A 26,688-nucleotide genomic window follows, 5' to 3' on the forward strand; every position below is an offset into this window, starting at 1 on the left:
ATGAAAGATCTCTTGCTGCCTATCATAAAGGAGTTGCATATGTGGCAACAGCGGGTTTTCTCTAAAAACTGTGTCAGAATGACCATATGTTTGACATCCAATAACGATAACACACCAACAACAAAGTTGACAAGATTAAAACATTTTATTTGTTTAATAGTGATGTGACACTTTGACACCAAATGTACCGCAAATTTTTAATCAAAATGGACTGAGCCATGGACATCAGAACAGCTTGAAAGCAGCTGAATCGATGTGATTTCGCCATCTTAAGTTAAGTTGTTTTGTTGGGTTTTTTGGTCTTATTTACTATTCTTCAAATAAAATTCAATTATGGTGCCGTTTTAGCCATCGTAGCTTCCGTTTTAGCCATAAATTTCGGTGCCGTTTTAGCCAACGCAGGTACCGTTTTGTCCAATTTGGTTCCGTTTTCGCTTGGTGCCGTTTTGGCACAGTTCCGTTTTAGCTATAACCCGTCACTTCTAGTAACTGGAGAACAATTCAATTTAATTATTTGCACAAAACTAAACAATCGACAATCTGGTGTCAGCAAAGAATTGACCAGTTAACCACGCCCCCACAGCGTGAGTGTAGGCACAAACGTCATGTAGCGTCACACGGAGTGGGTGGGTGTATTTAACAGTGTTACGTAACGCACTTTAATATATAATATATATATATTACTAAAATATTTTATTATTATTAAAAAAAAACTTCGTAAACGCTCTGTCACGGTGACAATGTTTAACACAGGTAATTATTACTAAAGTAGTGTCGGAAATAGAATAAAAATCATTTTCGTCGATTATTTCTTTCATATTAAACTGACAAGTAAATATTTTGTAAATACCTATTTAATGATACTCTACCTAATTTAGCATTTACTTTTTTGGGCTCTCATTGATGTACAAGGTAGTGTTTACTCTTGAAATTAAAATAAAGATGTCAGTTAACAGGATATTTATGACCTTTATTGGAACAGACTATAACACATTTTGATGGACATGTGTCAATTTCATTTACCCTTGAACAAACTTTTAATTTAAAATTGCAAGACAACTGATTATTTTAAATTACAGCATAATTTTGACCAGCATATTTAGTGAATATAAATTCAATATAAATACAGTAGAAATTTACACAATCTTGCAACCACTTAAAGGTGCTATATCAGAAATTATATGTGAGCATCTGTTTGTGATAACTCCGCAAGGCTCAATGGGTAGGTGTAAGCCACTTGTACCGACCAGTGATCCATAACTGGTTCAACAAAGACCACGGTTTGTACTATCCTGCCTGTGGGAAGCGCAAATAAAAGATCCCTTGCTGCTAATCGGAAAGAGTAGCCCATGTAGTGGCGACAGCGGGTTTCCTCTCAAAATCTGTGTGGTCCTTAATCATATGTCTGACGCCATATAACCGTAAATAAAATGTGTTGAGTGCGTCGTTAAATAAAACATTTCTTTCTTTCTTTCTGTTTGTGATAAAGATTCTCCAATAAAAATTTATTTTCTACTAGTAGATAAAATCATTTCCTATAATCATTTATGAGCATATAGTTAAAGGCGTAGTCTTTAAATGTTAAAGCAACATTTAATAAAAACATGATTTGCAATAGCTATCATTATGCAACTTGGAGATAGCACCTTTAATACCGGAAAATAGATCAGAAACTAAAACTGGTTCTTGATAGTTTTGCTCAAAGGTTACTTATAAATGTCTACAAATATTTAGTTTTGGAGAGGAATAGGGGTAAACAATCATCAGAAACGGTCCCTGTTGACCAAACTTTGTTATAGTCTGTTCCAATAAAGTGCACAAATCACCTGTTTACTGACATATTTCTTTTAATGTCAAGAGTAAACACCACCTTGTGTATCAATGAGAGCCAAAACAAGTAAATGCTAAATTAGGTAGACTATAATTAAATAGATATTTACAAAGTATTTACTTGTCTGTTTAATATGTAAGAAATAATAGACGAAAATCATTTTTATTCTATTTCCTACAGCACTATAGGCGCATACATACAATAGGATTATAAATCGAGTTCTCAAATGGCAAAACAGTACGTTAAAATTATAGTACACCCATCGCATGACTTGTTTAGAATGGGAGGGAAGGGGGAAGTAACCAACCCCGGTTTTCCCTATAACTAATTTTGCCGGTAGAATGATGGAAATACATGGTAAGAAGGCGCCTCAGTTACTGGCCTATCATGATTACTTTCTGTTATTAACCTTTATTTCTAAGTTTGGTTGATAAATCAATGGAATGTGAACTGCTGTCATTGTTATGTAACTATCGAATGCTACGAAGTCATAAAATATAGCAGAAAGTACAGTTATACATTTTTGCTACATGCACGTTCATTATTATTATTATTATTGTTTTTTTGTGGGTTTTTTGCTAGATTAGTTAGAAATCCCGAATCATGTTCACAGCAGCTTTGATAAGGGGATTGCTAAATCACGAATACAAGAAAATATTGTTTTATGGGAGGGTTACAAAAGTTAGTCAACTATTTGTGCAATATTAAAAACAGAAGAAAAAAGTGGACCTTATCTTTTGCGGGAGGGTTCGGACGAAACTCCAGAACCCTCCTAAATTCGGGTCTGGCATGTCCACACAAGAACTTGCGCCAACGATAGGCGTATGCTACAACAGCTTGCTCTGAATGCACGTTAAACTCTTTGACCTGACCTGACCAGTACTACTACAAACATTTTTTTAATTACTCTTTAAAGATTCCATTTTCTTCAGATAATACTTTGAGGGTTATATTTATGGGACATAATTTGGTTGAAACACATATGTCAATATTTTCGATTATGGGATTTTATTTGGTATAGTATAACCTTCTTCAAAATTAAAGGGAGATAATTCTTATTCAATAATTTCTTCGAACTCTTGTTTTACTTCCTTGTGGTTTCCTTAGTAGATTTTATTCGTTCTGACAGAATTTCAGCAAGCGGGAAAAGCACTTACTTACAGACATGATGTTATGACAAAAATACACCAGTGATGGATATCTATCAAGCTATCTCAGACTTTACACCCCCTAAAACCGCCAGTTCTCAGAACATCTTGACATTTGCAAAAGGTGACAAGTTCGAGATTTTTGATTGTCACAAGCAGACTGATTGGTGGGGAGCTCGTTCGCTAAAAGACAACAGCATTGGCTATGTTCCTTGCAAGTACTTACAGGTAATCAAATTCTAATACAACTGGCATATAGGAGAGTAGTTCATCAAGATTAACCTCGAGTGCAAGCACAATGCGAGGTTAATCCTGCCGACCCATTAACTTCATTTAACGAATTGTGGTCAAAATAACGACTACCATCACGTTTTCCCCACCGATTGAATCCAGGCCATTGTGCTTGCAGTCAGGTTAATCTTGATGGACTAATTAGGGAAGATTCAGGTAGTTGCGGACAATCTTGGCTTCCACTGTATTTGTCATTTGTTAACAGAACACTACCATCAACGTCCCAAACTGTGTTATTGTTAACTAATGCAGAGTTCGACAAATCCACTAGCCCGACGCCCGTGGCTAGTGGTTTTTAAGTTCGGTCTAGTGAGAAAAGCAAAACCCCCTCCTCTCATCATCGCTCGATCGTGGGTTTTTTTTTTCTTTCTTTCTTTTTCTCTCGGCTGAAATTTCGTTTAATAAATTTGATTGTGACGTTTGTCATCAAATAATATCAACAACGCAATCAGTATATAATAATAATCCACTTGAGCTAGGTCTGCAAACTGCAGTAACATGCTATCTCTACATCGTCACAGTTACAGCATGCATTGTTTACCTTTCCCTTTCAAGTTTCTGGCACAGGAAATAAAATCTAATGACATGCGTGTTTTGATTGGTTAATCTCGCACATAAGTTTTAGGCTAAGAACTTGGAAATCACCAATCGCGACGACAGGTTAATCTCAATCAAGTAAACCCCAGCCATGCTTTGAATTTCAGTGTTTGTTTTATTTACCTATTGTTTTCTAATTTAACACTTCGCTAACATGTGGTTATCGACAATCAGGAAAACAATTTACTTTAATGGTAACCGCATATGCATTGACTCGGCTTGGCCTATTACGTGTAGCGGTTTGGATAATACGTCACAGCTGCCAATACAAAATAATACCTTTTTTGTTCATCAATTAACAACGGATTAGATGTCGCCGTTATATTCTTTTGATATCGGTCTGACACGGGATAATGCCCTGTATTTGGCATCACTGTTCCTGGCGACATAAATAGTAGGCCCTAAATATATAACCAACTATACCAAATACACTGAACCATCTATTACCGTGTGTCACACTGTCGTACCCTCATTTAAATTTAATTATTTTGATAGTGTGTTTAGATACCAACCAAGAGTTTGCTTAATTATTTTTCCCCGGGGGGAGGGCAAAAACGAAAACGGGACAATGACGATGGATCACACTTGACAAAAGACAAAACGTACGACACTACAAAAAACTGAAAGTTACAACATGATGTAAGTGTTTGTTTTATTTTACTGTTATACTCGTAAATGTGTAATGTTACAAAAATTATATAAAAATCCAGTTATACTTGATCAGGAATTTGGGCTAGTGCTTTATCTTGGTGGGCTAGTGGTTTTCACAAACCCACTATCCCTGTGGCTAGTGACTTTTCAAAATATTTGTCATACTCTGACTAATGACAGAAACACAGTGCTCGAGACAGTTGGATACTAACATTTCAAAATCTGGTATCCCACCAGAGAATTTAGTATCCCACATAAATGAAATTCATAAATAACATCGTAACAAACTTGAACGACACTGTTCTCGTTCCCTGTCTATTGAAACACCGCAATCTCAATCGCGGAATTCATGAATTTTGCAATCAAACGGAATCTATTTTTGAATAGTACTAACAAAAATTAATATTTAGCAGTAATTTATAAGTAATTATAATGATAAACCTACCTGTATCAATTTTTTGCAGATGTGGAATCAATATCTCAAATAAAATTTGAAGGGAGGAAACATCCAACAAAAACAATGGCGACTTAGCAGTTCCAAGTCTACTGCGAGGCCACTATTGCTCCAGTGTAGCATTAGACTGGGTATTATTTGGGGGAGATCAGTACTTGGTTTTTGAAAATTACAGGCGAGTGAAAAATCACACACCTCAATATGCTAAGGCGAGTGAAAAATTACTCTCCAGAATAATTAAAATCGGCAGTGTAGCTGCGATTGGATTTGGTATGTCTACAAAATTGTCTATTAGACCAGTATTTCCCGATTTGTTCAACAAAGAGAAATACCAGTTTAACGACTGCATGGAAGCCACTTCCATGTTTTTAATTTTTATTGTTTTAATAAAAGGACCTTCCTATCAGCTATGAAAACTGTTGATTTTTGTAAACAGTGGAAATATATATACACATGTATTTTACGTGCACTGTTTTTCACACTCATCAGATTAAAATTACAAGCGTGATCGCACCCGCGTACCTTAAAATTCTAGGTCTGGGAGATATTACTTTGGCATAGCATTAGACTGGGTATGAGCTTGAAAATATTGTTACTTAACTACACCAGTAAATGACGACCTTCATTGTTTAGCGAAAAATAAAAACACAGGATTAAAAAAAAATCCATTATATGGTATCCCGGTGGGATACTGGGTTCTTGAAGTCTGGTATCCAAAATTAAATTCTGGTATCCCCGGGATATCGGGATACCATTAATCTTGAACACTGAAACACGAATATGATATTTACGGAAATTCTGTTACGGCCAAACCAAAAAATAGGTGTGTTTCCGATTGCATCCCCCCAAAAATTAGGGTAGGTAGGTAGGGTTTTTATTTTTATTTTTATTATTATTTTTTAAAATTAAATTGAATACTATAATAATAATAATAATAATTATTATTATTGTTATTGTTATTGTTGTTGTAGTAGTAGTATTGGTATGCACTGTTTGTGTATTTCCTTAAATTAATGGGACATTTGTATTAATTTCGTTGTTCTTAATTTAAATACTTTATGCAAACATTTGAGATACATTAATAATAAGACCTGTTGATTTAAGTGAAGACGAGAATTAAACTGAATTGATACGATTATATTTAATCGAAATAACCTGTACCAAGGCTATGTTCGTACATTCGGTTACTTCCGTGACCGACTAAGCTGTTCGGTGGTAGCTAATCAGGGGAAGGAACTCTATTACAAAAGCTTTTCCATAATTTCTCGATGTTTTTCGGAAGGGAATTACATGTGCAAAATGTATCGTTTAATAGTACGTAAACAATGTGCAAGGAAGGAAATACTCTTGTTTGGTGATGTTGTCCTCTTTTATTTTTACTTCTTTTTTTTATCTTTTTTTATTTTTTTATTTTATTTTTTTCAGTTTAAGAAGGAAAAAAATTAGGGTCGGGAGGGTAAAACTAGGGACGGTCGGTCGACCGGAAATACAGCTATTTTTTTGTTTGGCCTAACATCTTTCAGTTACGGTACATGAAACAAAATAAATTCCAATCAGTTAACATAAAAAAAATAACAATGGACGTAAAATAAATGCATTCTATAGTAAACAAAAGTGAAACACCCTCCAGTAAACGGGAAAGAGGCAATGTTTCCAACTGTGTTCAGGCACATGTGTTTGCAAAAAGTATCGTAACACGCATGTGAGGTTCATCATTTTTCATTTTTAAGGCCATTATATGATAAAATATGTACACTGGACGAAAACTTTATTTCATATTTTTATAAAGGGATAAATTCAGTTTGTCAAGCAATCTGGTCCGGTCTGCATTTTACCAACACTCATCACTAAAAGTTGATGTCAATACAGAGAGGCATTACGTTCATACCAGTGAATAGATAGTAAAATATCAATTTTCAAATTAATTGATTCGTAATTAACACAGTTTATACACTTAAAATTATTTACAATTGTTACGAATGGATTATAAATAATATTCACTACAGTAGTGGCACATGTAAGATCCCAAAAATACCAGTTATCTGGAAAGTAAAAATCCAACAAATGAAGTCAGGAGCGACTTTTATTTTAAAAACATGGCGTCTGACAACTTTGTAATAAATGTCAAGTTATTTTACATGAATATGCACAAGGCAATACAACATCAACATTAATATGACCTCAACACTAATACTAATGCTTGGTTAATGCATCTAACCTGTATTCTTATTATAGTGCACTTGGTTGACTAAACAATTTCCCTAATAGGACTTGATACATTATCATGATCATAAACCGCAGTCATTCTGTCGACAATATCAATCTTCACTTTAGCCCATATGGGGTTAACTCTTAATTTACATTATCATGACATTATAAACTACATATTCAATGTCCATCTCCACTTTAACCCATATGGGGTTAACTCTTAATCAATGAACTCTAGCTTACCTAATGAACAGACACTCAGTCGCAAACCTATTTGATCCATTAATTAAAATAACTAAATACTAAAACCACACAACTTCAGTTTCTATTCCGAACCATTAAAATGTAAACAGTGGAGTTACTTCCCTTAATACTGCTAGACTGAAACTTCTATTTCTTTTCCGAACATGAAAATTACTTCCCTTGATAACGCTAGACTGTAATTCTTGACCGATCATATAGACAGATCGACCTACATTTTACGCTATCAGCAGGGCACAATATTTGACGCGAACCGCCGTTCTGTTCGCGTGTCGGTTACGCAAAATTAAATTTACCCGAACCGCAAATCGGTTACGTCGTGACCTGTAGACGTTCAGAAATTAAAACTTGCACGCTTCACAATTACAGTAAGTTTATTCATGCAGACATACTACTAGTATTCCAACAAATGTTTTAGACTGATTTTTAGATACTTGATACGCGGCAAATCAGTAGACAACGGTATATTGCAACGGTTGTAACTTGCGACCAAAGGCTCAGTATAGAGTCGAGCCAAAAGTTTTAAAGAAATGTACACAGACCGCTAAGGCGCCTAAATTATCTGCTGCTATTCTATCTCTAAAGGAATATATGTAGACATAATATTGGATTGCATATAATTTTACAAAGGTTGAAAACGGTTTTAACGTAAACAAAAATGGAATGTCACTGTAGTATAGAAGTACCAGCGATAAAGTGAAAGTAACTTCGCCACTGCAAAATATCAGTGTCAAATTGTGGTCTTTCTTTTTGTGTTATTATAAGATTTATTTTTATTAATGCACCAATGAGTAGCCTGCTTTATAGTTCAGAGGAACTGGACGTTTGTTGTTTGGGTTTTGGTGGTGTTTTTTTTTAATCTGCTGCATACTAAATTTTACATATCAGTGACAAATGGTAGCCTTTATTTGTTACTTACGAAAGAAAATTATTAGTCTAATCATGCACCAGGGAATGGGCATTTTTAGTCCTTTTACAATAGTATTAACTTTCGCAAGCTGCACAGAGGTTCTAGAATACAGTGGCCTGATGCCCGAGGACAGTGGTTTTTAGATTCGGGCAACTAAAAATTACTTTTTACGATCCCGATGGCAAGTGGTGAATAATAATAATAATAATAATAATAAATCTACAACGCTACGATCGTACGAAAATAAAAGAAACATCTACACATCACTTCCTTCGATTTGCAAGCATTAAAGAAACTGTTTTATAAAACGTTTTGTCTTGTATTTTGTTTTAACTTTATGTTTGAGCTAAAAATTATGTATTTAAAATATAATTTCAACGTAATTTTGAGGTAACTGATCAGGTAATCCACAGGTTACGCAAATATAGTTCACATAACCCAACAATTGTTTACCTAGGTAAAAACCACGTGAACCGACTTCCGGTTACCTCAGATTTCAAAATATTATCCCCTGTATCAGTCAAGGCAATTACATGTACATGTGTTATCTAGTTATTTTCCTTTGTTCTAAATTGAATACAAACATACAATATTTCCTTTCCAACAATTACACTGTATCATATTAAAGGAAGGGATAATTAAGGCATTTGACTGGTATGAATATTCAACGATACATAATACACATTATTGCTTAATATCAACAAGTATAAACGTATAGTTAATTAATAAAACAGTTAAATGTGATAGCTATTATATATAACGGGTGCAGCCATTTTGTATCATCCCAGTGAATACGCCCTCTGGCGAGCTGGTGGTTACGTAATACCTAACGTGTCACATCCGGAATTAGTCTTCGAACTGAAGAAACAAAACATACCTGATTTTTGCAGATGCATCGTAATATTCTGTAATAATAGTCATTCAAGTAGGCCAGCAACACTTATATATTATTTTTAATACAAAATAAACCACCATTGTCAAAGTGTTGAAATAACTGTATTATGTTTTGTACATAAATTAACCCACGTACTGAAATAATAATCGGGAGTGTTTTCTTAGTTAATTGGTCTTTTCTTTCCGTGGCCTGTACCTGTGTTTCCTGATTGGCAGCTGTATATTTAGACGGTCCCCAGACACTGTGTCTACAGACACACTAAAAAGACGTGCCTCTTTTATTAAGATCACAGGGTATTGTGTGTAAACTGCATGGACACCCCTCTAATCATAATCGATCAGCTGTCCTGCTTTATTACTGTAAGTAATTCTGTAAAACCCTTGATTAAGTAGACTTTCCCATCTAAAATCACAAAACTGACCAATTATGTAGTCCCAAAGAAAAGAAAATTGTCACTTGGGTATCGTGAGTGGTCGTTTTTGCTTGACCGTAGCATACCAATAGGCCTAATAATATGCTTTTTTTTTCTTTGGTTTTTTAAAAAAGAAAAATACTATAACTCCATTTCATTCTATTGATGCAAACTGAAATTTATTTAGTGAAATAGTTTATTATACTATCAAGTCATTTATGTCGTTTTACAAGTCAGGTTGATGAAAGCACAGCGCCTTGGCCCTTGTCGTACATTAGAGCGTTTGTTTACATCTATGGAGGAGATGGACGGAGCTGACGTCACTTCATCCCAAGCTATACCACCGGACGTCACAAAAACTAAACAAAATGGCTGCCCCCAGTTAGCAGGAATAATCATAGTTTTTTATTAACTCTAAAATTGTTAAAGTGTCAGTATGTTTGGAGGTCCGGGTATGCATCTTTCCAACATATAAAGCTCTTGTTTGAGTTTATTCTACCTTTAATAAAGTATCTTTAGAGCAAAAATTCATTTTCCCTAAACCATAAACTTAGATTTACCATTAATATGATCCTACATAACTTACCAACCCCCAAGGTCATACAACTCATTGTTCACAAAACATGAAATTAACTGGACGTGTTAATTTGTTATGCATATATTTACATAAACTAAGTTTTTGCCAAGTTGTGGGGCGTGTAGGTCTTCTGTACATGTACATTGTGTTTTACTAACTCCCAACAAATGAAATCAGGAGCGACTTTTATTTTAAAAGCGTGGCGTCTGACAACTTTATAATAGCCAGTCAGACTTCACCATACACTATGGCTCCGTACTTTATCCGCTATCTTCCGTAAATACAGTGGACAGCCAAAAAATTTAATTTTCCGATTTTATCGTTTTGTTACACTCACGAATGTTGCATACCTTTTGCAGATCGAATTTCATAATTCAAAACACATTTTAACAATAGGTGGATTAAAAATCATCAAAATTAAATGATTTAGCCGTGTTGATCTAGCACATGTGAGGTCATGTGATATGCATCAGATGTTAATTTATCTTCCTTCATTTTAAATAAATTTCTATGAGTCAAGTAGACCCAATTTTGGTCATTTTAAGGAATAAACAAAATCAACTTAGCAAAATTAATGGTAATACGGGTAATGAAAAAGTTCACGAAGTGTGAAGAAAAACCTCACAAATAAATGACAAGCAGATGATAACAAATTGGATGTTGATTGCGCGAACCGTGCACAAGAAAACAACCCAAACGGAGTTGGAAGCATAACGCAGTTAGGGACCTTGATGATACATATAACGCCTACCATCGACGTTCGAAACTGCGTTCACCTAATGACAAAAACACGAATAAGATATTTATGGTAATTTTATTCTACATTTTCTGGCTGCACGCACACGCTGGTCTACTTGACAACTTGTTTCGCATTTATGATAGGGTCTAAAATAATTAGGGTTTTTTTAGATTATTTTTATTATAGCATCCCACGTTTGGAATAAAATCCTTTGTAATGACAGATTTTGTAGGAGTGTATGTATCTTTTATCAACAACATTGGAACCGTTTTAGATCAATGGTAGTGGTAGGTCAAATGATGTATTGAATATTTACTTCCCCATTGTAAAACAAATGTTTTCCCAATGTTTTCCAGCATGAAGAGAGAAAAATAGGCAAGCTGTTATCTGTAAGTTGTCATTTATCATTTTAAATTAAAAATAAATGTCAAATAATAGCACACATGTATGTACACTCTGAAATATTCATATTTGTTTTGTGCAAACCCTACACATTGTTTTGTATGTCAATGAGGAAGGAGTGTTTCCTGTCTTTTTTCTGTCATTTGGCAAGCATTTCCTGTTTTTAGCTTGTTTTTAAATATGCTCATCTTTGATGGGTCATATTCTGGTATGGCGTTGTTCCTCTATATGTCCGACTGTACATCCATCTGTTAACTTTCTTGTCCAGACAAATAGCTTAGATATACTGATGCATGCAGGCCGGACCATCAAACTTCACATGTAGGAACAACTTGAGATAAGATTGTGTCACATACCATAAAGTCCCAGTTCTTTGCTATATGCAGACCGCATCTGACTGTAGTACCAGCTGAACCACCTGTTCAGGAACAGAGTCACACCGATCGCCTCTTCCGCTATACACCCATGTCCTAGAAAGTCAATGCACAATATTACAAAATAATAGGGGCAAAATCCAGCCAGAAGGCTTACCATTAAAAATACAAATTGTTTTAATTCTTCCCCAATTACTAGAAGTAAATATGTGAACCACAACATACATGTACATTGTACATGTATGTCACAATTAGGAACTATAGTGGACCATAATGAATTAACTCTCATCCAGAAGTGAACTGTGTAGTGAAACCTTACTTAAAAAAACCAGCAGATCACAGGTGCCATATTAGATGGTTATGGACTGACCAGTCACATTTTATGGTTTGTCTACTGAAATCTGCAAACAAATTCTTCAGTGTTAAGAAAGTTATTACCAGTATACATGTAGTCCGTGGGACAGACCCACAGCATTTAACTTTTTGGTACCATCTTGGGGTACTAAAGTTTATGGTGTTATTCATGAAGCTGAACATCTGAGTGATGCATTCTGATATGATGGACATCTTAAAAGGGCCATTATGACTGAAATTTTAACTGTCCAATACATGTAAAGGTCATTATTCATAAATACATTTATGCTATTAATCAGAAGTGAGTGCTACTTTAGATTTCTTCAACCAACATAGCTTAAATTATACTATTTTAGAGATATGCAGGGCTTCTACAATTTTTATAAAATCCACTAGTGTTGGGATCAGTGATTTTTTAAAATTTACTAGCCATGATTAAAAATTCACTAGCCCTACTTTACTTTAAGTTAATACAATTTTACTAGTAGTAATAATGTCACCTAGAGAGGGAGCTAGAGCTTAAAAACACTAAAATTGGGGGTGGGGTAGAGGCAGGATATAATTCATATTTATAAAATAAACTGAAATGCAGTATGTATAAACTTTTCACTAGCTGTCTGGCATGGCAATAGTAGTTATTTACTAGTCCAACATTGAATATCACTAGCCTTGGGACTGGGGCGAACCATAATCTAGAAGCCCTGGATATGTCTGTGATATGTATTGGTATTGCTGCAGGATTTTCAGGAGTTTGAGAATTGCAGCAAGCGTCCGTAAATTGTAAAGACACATGTATGTTAGTGGCGTGCTGAAGCAGGTAGCCTTTTATAATGAATGTGGATGGTGGTCGTGAAGGAAATGGCTGGACATGTTGAACGATGGAGAAAAAGCTGGTTAGAATATTACCATCACGCACATATGACATACATCTAGGTCAGGGATTTTTCACTGCACGCAGTTTTTAAAAAACATTGATGATATTATCCAACACATGTTTATTTGGATTTTCTAACGAGCATTTGCATGAATGATCCGTCGTTTATGTTAATATTGGTTTTGCATAACTGATAGACGAATGACAAAATCGTTCATGACAAATTTTATGCACTGAATATGGCTAATAAATTACCACAAACATTGAAGTTTCAAGTCGATTTCCTCTGGCACATTTTGCCGTTACTATCCAGTGAGTGCACTGGGGTAAACATTGTATGTGAAATAAAGTTTACTCTTGTTTTTAATAGATGGCTGGCCAAGGAAACAAAATGCTTCATAAACACACACACGTACACGTACATACACACGGTTTTGAGGCATATTTTGCTAGAAATCGATAATGAATCATTATAGGCCTACATGTGTATTATAATTGACATGTAAATTATGGGTTATCTTGATAAAAAAAACACCTCAATTAATCTAAAAAAAACCATAGCAGTAATGGGTATATATGATTACTGAGATCTGGTTATCATGAGAGTAGGTACTTACATTTTAACCTTTGAATTTTATTTTAAAGACCACTGAAGGTCAGGTGGTGTTGCAAACTGGATTTTTGCCCACCAATAAACATATTTCTTAAAACCAAACAACTGGTATAATTTTATAGCTTACATGTTCCTCTTCAAAATTAATTTTGTCATGTTGAAAAATCACCTTAGAGATCAAAATTAGGTCAAATACGGTCAAATTAGGTAAAAATGTGTATGGGCTATTTTCACAAAATTGGGGTCAAATACATGTAATGATAAAGAACTTTAAGAACAAACAAAATGTTGTTTTTAATAGTAAAATCTAAAGCAGATATGATCAGTGGTACATTATTTCAAGTAGCAAAGCTAGAAGTGTATAATTTTTTTAAATGTACATGAAAATATTTTCGTGCTTCTGTTTTTAATGGTAAAGCATATTGGTAAACCACTGTCTTTAGCATTGTCTTTAATGTTAAAAAATTAATGGCGTAAAAATAATGATAGTCAGTATTTTTATAAATGTATATAGACAGGCCAGGAAATATTTTTTTTAGTTGTGCCTGTCATGTCAATCAATTTGAGCCTGTTTAAATGAATTAATGTTGCTATTGTCCTTTATTAATCATGTACTGTTATATTATATCCGTAGAACTACTTTTCATGATGTACGTAGTGAAACCCATCTAAACATGGTGATATCTCCTATGGGGGGATATATTTACTAGGATATTGACACCCGTGGGGATTTAAAATATGTACTGTAATTCTGTCATAGATATTATAGTGTGGGGATATCTCCTAGGGTGTATATTTCCAAGGATGTTACAGTACACCCTCTATATCGGAGAGAATTGAGAAAACATTTCCTGATTTTGTATTACTTAAATGTAATGATTTCACCCATTTGCATCTAGCATTACATATGTTATTACCGGTACTTCTAGTTTCTTGGTTCACAATCAACTTCCCATTAATCTAAACCGTATTATATAATTGATAAAATTCACAATTTGTTTCACACAAAACACAACTCATTAATAAAACAACAATAAATTGCTTTGAAAACGTTTGTCTGGGCATGTATATTTTAACATTTTCTGGGGGAGCATGTCCCTAGCTTCTCCACATACATGTATCTCCTACAAATATGTGCCTTCAGTAAACTCAAAGTTGGCCTTTTTATAATTTTGTGACCTCCTTCCCCTTACAGTGTACGTGTTCCCATAGAGATTAAAACAAGAAGGAAATAAATGAATAGGTAGGTATGAGACTATGGGTGTGAGGAAAGAGTAACCTTGCTTATGTTGGAATGCTTTTTAAACCAGAATTTTAAAATATTAAGACTTTAAAATGACAAAACGTGTAGAAATATAATGCCTCAACTACAACAGATATCTGATTCCATTCCGTTTCGGTTTTATCAACACCCTGTATAGAGAACTGATTAAATGATTTTTTTTTGTGTGAAATATATATGTGTACATGTAATACCATGTATGTTTCCTGTCCTGGACGGAGGAGCCGGCTGAGGCCGGCACCTGTGCCCATGACAGGCGTGTGATAAAACAGCTTGCTCTGAATGTGCACGTTAATCCCGATGCCATACCATACATGTACCATAATTAGAGGGGATGATTTTCCGTTTCAGATTTTGCCACATTCCGTTTCAGATTTTTGCAAATTCCGTTTTTTTCTGTTTTTGTGTTCAATTAGTGTCATGTTTTATTGTTATAAACTATATACATTTGTTATATTGTTCCAGCTCTGAGCTGGTTTGCTATTGCTATTTTTTTAAATACCTGTAAAAATAATTTTTGAAACAAACTTAAAAAAAAAAAAAGAAGTGTATAAACCGCACCACTTGGTTCCCACCTTCATCCGTAAATAAACCGCACCTTTAAATAAGCCGCGGTTAAAACAAAGCCACGAACTTAATTACGGCTAATTATTGTTTGTATTTAATAATAATAAAGAGATCCATTCTCCCTTAAATTCAAACAATAAATAATTGTTGATTGTGTGGCTTTCAGTTTCATTTCGTCTGATGGATTATGGGTAAGTTTCATTTATAAACAAAACACACCGTTGACAAACCCCGCTATTTTCACGAAAATATGAACAAGAACTTTGGTAATGTATTGTTCGTAATCTTACATTAGTTGCCAAAAAATATGTATAAATAAATAAATACATGAGAACATTTTATTAGTTCCAGCATGATTACAAAGCGTGAACCAAAAAAAAAAGGGGGGGGGGGGGGGGGCACACGTAAGAATTACTATTTTAGTACTCACTCGATTACACATGTATGTTTCTCTGTAACCTAACTAGCGTGCCATGTGCACAAATTACATATTCAAACGGTCGGGTCAATCTGGATATAGGCCAGTGGTAGTGAACCGAAACTAAGCACTGTTCTGTCGATCGTTTAAAGTTTCGACATTATTTTATAACTTTAAATATATATATATATATATATATATATATATATATATATATATATATATATATATATATATTTGCCTAGAATTATATATTCAGAGCCTGTAGCACAAATAACAGCCCAATTTCCAAGATATATATTTTGCAACCGCCTCGGGGAGAGGGGGAAAATGTACACAATGATGACAATGCCTCACCGCGGGACCCCCTGAACCGCAGGGTCTGTAGCACGTGTTACATGTGTTACATTAATAAACCGGTGAGAAGAAAAGTAAAATGCTATTTTTGTGTGCAATTTAGAAAACAATCGGTTCAGAAATAAATAACATGTAGTAAATTCCGTAGCATGAAAAAAGGCGTTCCACGTGGGACGGACTATAATGTGAAATGTTTCCGTACACATGAATGAATATGCCCGAAGTTTTACGAAATTACGTTTTCTGGCGAAAGCGTTGTGTAAATTGGCTATGCTTTTGAATTGTAATAAGTATTATTGAAAAATATCGAAATTGAACGTACTAGAAATCTTATTATATAATCAACATTCTAAAATTGTATTAGTAAATGTTTATTTTTATATTTCAAGTTAAATTTCACTATGTAAAGTGACACGGGTAAACAGTCACATGCTTTGTTGCAAGCTTACGGCAATTAAGCGTAACTTCCAAGAATTAACGGTTCTGAAAATATTTAGGCATACAGTACACTCCATGAAAGTTCGCATACCAAAACACTATGCGTATATTATCAATATTGAATCTTAAAACTACTAAAAATATTTATTATGGTGTTTGAACCAGAAATACAACTTTTGAAGGTTATTTAAAAAAAATTGCAAATTCCGTTTCAGTTACTAAATTCCGCGATTCCGTCAGTTTTACCGTGATCGCGGAAAATCATCCCCTCTACATAATGATACCATGTAATAGACCATTCACAATAAAGATTTGATGTCAATTTTCTTTTTTCATTACTAATTTGAAAAGATTTGGTTGGATGCCTCTTGCATAATTTTCACTATAAGAAATGTTTCCCACAGCCAGGGATCATTCCTATTTGAAGATATTCTGATACCCTAGATAGGGGGTGGGAAAACATAAATGTAATATCCTATATTTGTTTTTGAATTTGCAACCTATTGTCTAAAAATAATTATGTATTTCAATGTCTAATATGTGGGGGCGGGCGTACATTTTTAGGGTGGAGGGTATTTTTCCTAGGAAATCCCCCCCCCCCCCCCTCAAAAGGTATATATCCTAGGATTTCCTGTGATACCTGAAGTTTCCTGCAGAATCCAACAAGGTCGACAGTTCTCTATTGTACATTTGTTTTCTTCAAAGTATTGGAAGGCATACAAAAATTAATTTAAATATAAAATAAAGAATAGCTAACTTTGTTGTAAACAGATTAAATTTGTAAAATGTGAAATATTGTGTAATATGCATATCCATTGTTAATCAACCATCCATGTAGGATTCATTATACACTGTATGTACCATACCAATATTTGACATTGTCTCCTTGTTTATCACATTCCTGCTTTATATTTGTTTATTTCAGATTGGTTGTTGAAACAATATTCAGATAATAGACAAATATTTAATGTTGACGGTTCTCCTCTTTGACAGCCTCAGTTGCAAATATTGTTTGCTCGTAATAAATGGTCACGTTTACCAAGAGTTTTTGTTAATGTTGTTAAATATATTGCATTTTATGCAGAGTTTGCTATGACATATAAATAATTTGCCATCACTGACTCGCACTTTTTAAACTGACGATCACAACTGATCGACTCACAGTATTTTTAACTTTCTAGTAGTAAATTTGCCAATATTTTCAACATTAATGTAATTTTACTCACATTCAAAATACTATTTATTTGTGCTTTCACTATCAAAATTTAAACTTTATTTCAGAAATATTTGTTTTAAGTTCTGATATTCCATCACATCTGAAGTGCTCCTGATTTACCATCAATCATTAATGGTCTGCTATAATTACAGATTTTATTTTATTGTGTCATTGTAACCTTGATATACATGACATTCATAATACTGACTCCAGAGGTTATTTCATTTTATTACATGTATATGTTTTTGATAATATGGTATGTCATTCGTACATGTATGGTATTTGAGGTATTCGTACATAATGTATTTCAAATTAATGAAGTATTCAAAGATATTTTCACTCTTAATCATATCTGACTTTCAGCTATTGTGTCTCCAAAATGTATTTCTTCTTGTTGTTTTAGTGTTATGAGTCCCCTCCGGTCCGCCCGCCTGTTTGTCTGTCTGTCTGTCTGTCTCACATATAGTTTTCAGTTTTTTTAGAATGCCTTGAGATATTGACCTGAAATTTTGTGTATATCTTTATTATGTTCAGTTACAGATCAAGTTTGACTTTCATGACGATTTACCCATTTTTGAACTTAGGCGATCTAGAAATTTGTTTTCAGGACTTTCTTTGCCAGAAGGCCTTCAGATATTAATTTGAAATTTGTGTATAGCTTTATCATGTACTGTTCAAATATTTTTTGACTTTCATGGAGATTTGCCATTTTTTTATTATGGAGTTATGGTCCTTGAACTTAGGCAATGTGGAATTTGTTTTCCAGACTTTTTCAGAAGACCTTGAGATATTGAGCTGAAATTTTGTGTATTGATTAATCATGTACTGTTACAGATTAAGTTTGACGTTCATGGCAATTTATCCATTTTTGACTGAGTTATGGCCCTTGAACTTAGGAGATATGAAAATTTGTTTTCTGGACTTTTGTTTTGCAATACCTGAGGATAATGAGATGAAATTTTGTATATAGCGTTGTCATGTACTGTTACTGATCAAGTTCAACTTTCATGGTGATTATCCATTTTTCACAGAGATTTGGCTCTTGAATTTAAGAAATACAAAAAATTGTTGGGTCAAGTAGGATTTGACCCAAAGTTCATATTTCTTTGCTGACTTCTTTTTATATCTATTGTTTTTACCATAGGCCAATGGTAAAGCACTCGCTAGATCGGTCTAGGATTGAATCCAGTCAGTGGGCCCATTGAGCTATTTCTTGTTCTGGCCAGTGCACCACGACTGGTATATTAAATGCTGGGGTATGTGCTATCCTGTCTGTGAGATGGTGATCCCTTGCTATTAATGGAAAAATGTAGCTGATTTTACTCTCTAAGACTGTATTTCCAAATTACCCAAAGTTTGACATCCAAGTGCCAATGATTAATAAATCAATGTGCTCTATAGTGGTGTCATTAAAATAAACTTATAATTGTTTTTACAAAATAAAACATCTGATTGTTTTAGGTGACACCCCTATCATACATGAATATAACTACTTCAGAATTGACCTCAAGTATTTTTCAGTTCATACATTTATATGTATTATTTTAACAATACATGTCTAAATTTGTTGGTTTTTTACCTTTAAATAGGTCTGTAATGTTGTTTTTGTAAACTTAATTGATACATGTAGATGTATATTATCTGCCAGTATATAACATTTGTACAATTGAAAAAAGAAATATATTTTCATACAGCAAAATAACTTTTAATTATGTCTTATTTCCTGTAAAAGTCACTTTAAAAAAAAATGCTATGAGCAGAGTCAAAATTGTCGTCTGTGAGAGATAAATTCTTAAGCTCGAGCCCTGTATCACTAGTACATGTTGAAAGGGACCTATTTTAAGGTAACCAGTGTTTCTGCCAGAAAGAAATTTTTGGGTATGGTGCTATGGAATTGAATGCAAGCACAGTCAACAGTGGGTTTGTGGGATCTTGGTATGGAGCCATATACCCGTTTTACCCTCTGACAGAAACTTCAGTAACGTCACTGATTTATATATATCTAGTGTAGCATTCCATATTAAATGCATTTTAAATATCCTAAGAGTTGTGGTCTACATGCAGCTCAGTCAGTAGAGTGCTCACTAGAGGTGCTTTGGGATGGGATTGAACCGTTCTCTGAAGGTTGGCTTTTTGCAGGTATATGGGCGTTATTCAGTCTGTGGTAAAATCTATATAAAAGGTCCTTTGCTGCTAATGGAAAAATGTAGCAGGTTTTCTACAAGACTATATTAGAATTACCAAATTTTTAACATCTAATAGCCGATGATGAATAAATCAATTTGCTCTAATGGGTGTCATTAATAAACAAAACAAACTTTATTAATCCTTATACCGTGTGAATGAGCATGTTGTATTACTGGAGTAAAAGTACATAGTAAATATGGGTTAGAGGAGATAATTGAAAAATATGTCATAGATAAGAACCTGACTACTGATTTTATGACTAAATATAAATTAGTGGAGTATATTTATGGACATACACAGAAAAACTGAACATTTAAATGTTAAGTTATAATTAAGTGCCTATTGTTGTAATGCATTAGCCATGCAGGTAAGATATAATTCCTCAAGTACTGATGTCTTTGTCACACATCTCAGCTGAAGTATTTGCTTGTTGATTCTTCAACTGTTTTTATTTCTGGTATTTTTGTTATTTGCCTCTGAGCACCTGCTATGAATAGAGTCAAATAGTGAATACTTCATAAATACTAGCTCTATCTTTCACTGGAGTCTGTTATAAGCTGATGGAAAAAAAATGGAGAAATAAACAAAGGTCCAGACATTCCAGCCTTAGGACAACATTAGCCTAGCAAACACAGGCCCTTGGTCTCCAATTGATGAATTTATCTGAAAGCAGTGGCACTACATAAAGCACAGGTTTTCTTGCTGTGATCATTGTATGAGGGCTTGTTTACAATGTGATGGTGATGTTTTTATGCGGTTACCACCTTACATCTTAAATAGAGTAGTCTCCCAGTCCGATCTGTTCTTTTGTTGTTACAAGATACGTGACAGATTTTCACATTTTACTTTATTGTGACAATTCAGCCAGTGTTATTAAAGTGATATTAAACCTAATCAATGGATGTAAACAAAGATAAAACAGTATGTTACACCCAGGATCAAAATCAGATACATGCCAGGCAAACATGTAAGTTGTGATTGCATGCTGTTCTTTTATTCAGTGTTGCTATTTTCTCCATGCACAGTGGGTGGGATCTGCCTCAGTCGGAAGAGCGCTCGCCCTAGGTGTTTGGGTCATAGGATCAATCCCCCTTGGTGGACATAGTCTCTCATTTATTTACACTGTTCCTGTCTGTGCAAATTGCATATAATAGATCCCTTGTTGCTAACAGAAAAATGTAACAGGTATTCTTTAGCCAATGTTTTAAATCCAATAGCTGATGAATTAATGTGCATTAGTGGTGGTGTCAAACAAAGCAAACTTAGTCCAGGTAGTTATGTTCAATTTGTGAAGGTTGCAGGTTTTTTTTGCTCAAGTTAATCAAATTTTGGTCATATGTTCCCACGATCTACCTGAAACAGAAATCCATTAGTAGCATGTTTTCTGACTACTATCATGTCAGCCATCTTGACATTCAAAATGGCCATCATTTTCATATTTTTTCTTTATATATCTCCACTCCAGTTTAACATAGAAACATATTTTTGGGGTCTTATTAACCTTTAGACTACTGGATTAATTTTTAACAAAAACCACGTTGAGTGGGTACAAGTTTGTAATTTTTACTCACATATATTCACTTAAATGTTTTATAAATACATGAAATAAAGTTCATATATGAATCGGTAAGTATTATTTTCATGGGTTTTTTGTAATTGTTATTATTTTTAGATCAGCTAACGGTGATTAAAATTAGGCAAAAAATCTAAAAAGTTGCGTTTACTTACGGGCATTTGTGGCCAGCTGTCCAGTATTTATGTCCATTATTCCCGATAACAGTGGTTTTCTGACCAGAATTTTTTTTAAAACCTGAACTACGATTCATATTGCAATATTTGGTAATTTTCGTTGTTGGTAAAAAGATCAAATTTATTATCAAATTAGCTGTCACAATCAGCTATTGATCCCTGAAAATTACCGCGACGTGCCACCATTGTTGTCAAGCGAAAATACTGGCCGAAAACCACTTTTTGAACTCAAAATTTCAAGGTATTTTCAGTTGAAAAAATCAAAACAAAAGCCACCATTTAAAAAAAAAATCTTTTTTCTTTTATTAAATTTCCGTTTCCGGTGAGTGTCGTGTGCAAAACGGCGGGAAATATGAATTGGGGAATGCACTGTATACAGTGTACAGTATGTCAACTGACGTGACGCCTGCAGTTCTCAGAAGGTTAAAACATTTTATGTCAGTGAATTTAAAGATATATTTTTATTATTCATCTGATCATGGCAACCATCTTGAAATTCAAAATAGATGTCATTTCAATATATGTTTTCTCCATCTTTACTCCCATTTAACACAGAACAATAATTTTGGTCTACATTTATGTGCTCAGCTGATTATTTTGTATAAAAGAAAATTGTTGTCTAATTTTGAAATTCAAAATGGCTACCATTTTATTATATTTGTCAAATATCTCAACTCCCGGTTAACGTGAAAGCATCAGACCTGTCAACCCTCCCGGAGTCCGCGGGAGTGTCCCAGTATTTGATTAAATCTCCAGGCACCTGCGCGGGAGACAATTTCTCCTGTTAAATGACATTTTTGTAAGCATAAAAAAAAAATCGATCCCGTTTTGCCAAAATAACATAAGGGAAGTAACTCATTCTCATTCGGAAAATGTCGACTACTTTCGGTTTCCGAGAATGTAACAGGCCGAAATTGTCCGACTGTTTAACCTTTGCCGAAGTAAGACTTGTGGGATATTTATATTGTTAAAAAACCACATGGAGTTTATAAAATGACATGTTATTATAATGTTTGTTGTCATCGTAATGGCTACGAAGCGTGTTGGCGCTACTTCAACATGCTGTGTATTGCCATTCAGTGTTGCCATATATATATCCAATTTAGTTCTAATAACGCCTCTTAATTGTAAAAAAAACGGCCTCGGTGGCGTCGTGGCAGGCCATCAGTCTACAGGCTGGTAGGTAATGGGTTCGGATCCCAGTCGAGGCATGGGATTTTTAATCCAGATACCGACTCCAAACCCTGAGTGAGTGCTCCGCAAGGCTCAATGGGTAGGTGTAAACCACTTGCACCGACCAGTGATCCATAACTGGTTCAACAAAGGCCATGGTTTGTGCTATCCTGCCTGTGGGAAGCACAAATAAAAGATCCCTTGCTGCTAATCGGAAGAGTAGCCCATGTAGTGGTGACAGCGGGTTTCCTCTCAAAATCTGTGTGGTCCTTAACCAGATGTCTGACGCCATATAACCGTAAATAAAATGTGTTGAGTGCGTCGTTAAATAAAACATTTCTTTCTTTCTTTCTTTTTGAATTGTAAAATGTCTTCCCACTAGATTACATAATGCAACTATGATGAATCTCAAGTGCCAGAGTTGACAGCGATACACACGATGCATGTTAAAATCGCATGTCACAGCAAGACAACGAAAAGACCAATTAGCTATATAAACATACTTGTGTCAGTTAATTTTGTATGTTTGCGCAGTAAAATATTGGTAACAAGGGTACACTTCAAGAGATTATTTTTGTACAGTTAATAAATGTTGTGTTTGACATAAAGTTACTCACGAAAATGGGTATAATTCCGGTAAATTTCACACGATGTCCGTAATGAGGTTTTACTTATGATTAATGGAAATACAATATTTATTGCATCATTATAATGATTTTAAATAAGTACCACGCCACTGTTCCTCATAATAGTAAAAACTGAATATTAATTTACAAGATTTATATAAATTTGTCTTGGGTACTTAGCTATACTAACCACAAATGATGATGTAACGTAACCTGTAAGACTGTAAGTGTAATACCCTAAATGTACTAATTAATTTGTTAATTTCTTATTCGTGTTCTTAACATTTTTGGATAAAAAAGTTATTTAAAAATATTTTTTTTATTAAATCATAATATTTAAACTTTTAAATATATTTTTTTTTAAATGCCAAGATCTAAGGTTAACAAGTATATATAACATTATGTAGTGTTCATATAACTTATTGTAATATATATATTTTTTAAATCTTGCGATTTTGGGTTAAATTGTGTTAATTTAAAAAATCTCCTGCTTTTTTACAACATCTCCTTTTTCAACACACACCTCCTACTTTCTCTTGACTAAAGGTTGACAGGTCTGGAAAGCATACTTTTTTGTCCATGTACATTTCTGTTGTTCATGAATTGGTTGGATTCATTTATTTAGTCATTCAATCATGGCAACCATATGGCAATTTAAAATGGACACCAACTTAATCATTTGGCAAATAATGTTTCTCTTAGTCCACATACAAATGCAATTTTGTGTTCTTAAGTACATTTTAGGTGAAATAATTAAAATGTTGCAATACCTATTACGTTTACATGTATGTCTATGGTAAATTATAATTCATAATTGCATATTAGGCATCTACTTTGTCTGTAATAGAATGCATACTGCAGCAGTCCTCATCAGCTTCACGCATGCAGCACTCTGTACATTGAAGGTTGTGTCGCTTACACTAAAAGTACATATATCTGAACACTTACTGACACCACAGTTGCATCTGGTCAGTTCTATCAGATTCTGGTGTAGCTTGCACCTCCAACATCACAGACACAAATATACCAAACCCATTGACCCCAACCAAGTCTGCATGGATCAAGACTATCTGGATGTAGCATAGAATCTTGAACTTGGATATTTGCTTGGAGATGTGCTCTTTGGGTATGCTGTTTCCATGTCCCAGAGATATGTGACAGTGTTTCCACACTTTGGTTTGGTGAATGGTTCTTGAATTTCTTTCATCTCAAGAGTACCTGCATCAGATTCCAAGCTGGCATATCAGTGTAATCTATGGAGCTTGGGTCCCAATACATAATTATAGGTGCAGACGTAAAATGACAACCAGATCAACATGGAACTAATTTATGATGAACTGGGTTCCGAAAGAACCCCAACATTAGAAGGCTTTCATGCAGTAATTGGATATGAAACAAAAGGACAAATTGGTGGCATTGGCAAAATGTATTATTGGATGAATTTGTGAAAGATCCACCAGCTATATCTGAAGTTCTTAGCCAGTTTAGAATTGGTGATGAACTGTACAAAGAGGTCAGTAAAAATGTGAAAATTTTACTGCATGGTATTAAACTCATGGGTCATTTGTACAATAAAAGAAGTTTAAGAAGCCATCACCAAACCAAAGTGTGGAAACACTGCCACATATCTCTGGGATATGAAAATGGCATACCCAAAGAGCACATCCCCAAGAATATATCTGAGCTTAAGATTCCATGTATGTGGACTAGGAGGAAAATTGTCAAATGATTAAATTGATGGCCATTTTGAATTTTTATATGGCTGCCATTTTGAATTTCAAGGTGGTTGCTATGACTGGATGATATAAAAATGTCACCAATTAATTAATTGATCCTAGATATGTACATAGACAAAAATAATTGTGCTTCTACGTCAACCTGGAGTTAAGATGTACAAAAAAATACATTTTGCATTTCAAGATGGAGGTCATGTCCAAATGACTAAACAAAATGTTATTAGCGAGTTCATTGTCCTCAAAATTGAATATAGACACAAAAATTAAAATACCCCAAAATGATGGCCATTTTGAATTTCAAGATGGCTGCCATGATCACATGATCGAAAAAAATTCTACCAATGGATTTTGAATTCTGGATAGTCTTAAGAATAAAAAGAAGTACATTTTACTGACTTGAGCCCAAAAAAAGGAGCAAATTTACGTAACTCCCTGGACTATAAACTATATACATGTATAGTCACTAATAAATTTCATAAGACTGAAATCCTTGGACATATGTTTTGTCTGTACAGCAGGTTTAATGAAAAGAAATGAGCTGTACGTGGGGTGTTTGGAGGTGGGTTGTATTTGCCCAACTGATAATGTTTACATTAAGAACTCAGTTTATTGTAGTTGTATACATAGTAAATTTTTTAAAGAACATCGCATAATATTTCAGATAGTGATTTCTTTTATGGTGTAAAGTTTGGTTTGGCTATTGGATGTCAAACATTTGGCGATTCTGATACATCTTCTTAGAAATTAGAGAGAGGAAACCCAGTACATTTTTCTATTAGCAGCAAGGGATCTTTCAACACAGGACAGCACATACCATGGCCTTTGATATGCCAGTCGTGGAGCACTGGTCACGGGGGGGGGGGGGGGGGGGGGGGTGGAGGGGCCCGATCAGAGAATGAAAGAAAGAAAGAAATGTTTTATTTAACGACACACTCAACTCATTTTATTTACGGTTATATGGCGTCAAACATATGGTTAAGGACCACACAGATAATGACAATCTAATCAAAATTAGCTCCATTATTTATTACATGTGGATCTAACAGCAGCCCGTTGGAGCTCATGTCGCCACTTCATGGGCTACTCTTTTCGATTAGCATCAAGGGATCTTTTATATGCACCATCCCACAGACAGGGTAGTACATACCACAGCCTTTGATATACCAGGCGTGGTGCACTGGCTGGAACGAGAAATAGCCCAATGGGCTCACCGACGGGAATCGATCCAGAACGACCGCGCATCAAGCGAGCGCTGTACCATTGGGCTACATCCCGCCCCGATCAGAGAATAAGTCCACCGTGGGATTCGATTTCAAGCCAAGCACCTCGGGTTAGCGCTCTATGGGAA

General features: G+C 34.5%; 1 protein-coding gene across 2 annotated transcripts in view; it reads left to right on the top strand.

The window, feature by feature from the left end:
• Positions 1–2,907: 2,907 nt before the first annotated feature.
• LOC121368223 (actin-associated protein FAM107A-like) overlaps positions 2,908–26,688 on the top strand; it is a 107,114-nt gene continuing 83,333 nt past the window's right edge. Inside the window, exons 1-2 of one of the 2 annotated variants that reach the window (XM_041492859.1) lie at positions 2,908–3,207; positions 11,331–11,363. In XM_041492859.1, the coding sequence (XP_041348793.1) occupies positions 3,025–3,207; positions 11,331–11,363 (216 nt within the window). In that variant the 5' untranslated portion in view covers positions 2,908–3,024. The remainder of the gene's footprint in view (positions 3,208–11,330; positions 11,364–26,688) is intronic. The other variant, XM_041492860.1, reaches the window with a different exon arrangement.

This window comes from Gigantopelta aegis, chromosome 3 (assembly GCF_016097555.1).
Source record: "Gigantopelta aegis isolate Gae_Host chromosome 3, Gae_host_genome, whole genome shotgun sequence".
In the NCBI taxonomy this organism is placed as follows: domain Eukaryota; kingdom Metazoa; phylum Mollusca; class Gastropoda; order Neomphalida; family Peltospiridae; genus Gigantopelta; species Gigantopelta aegis.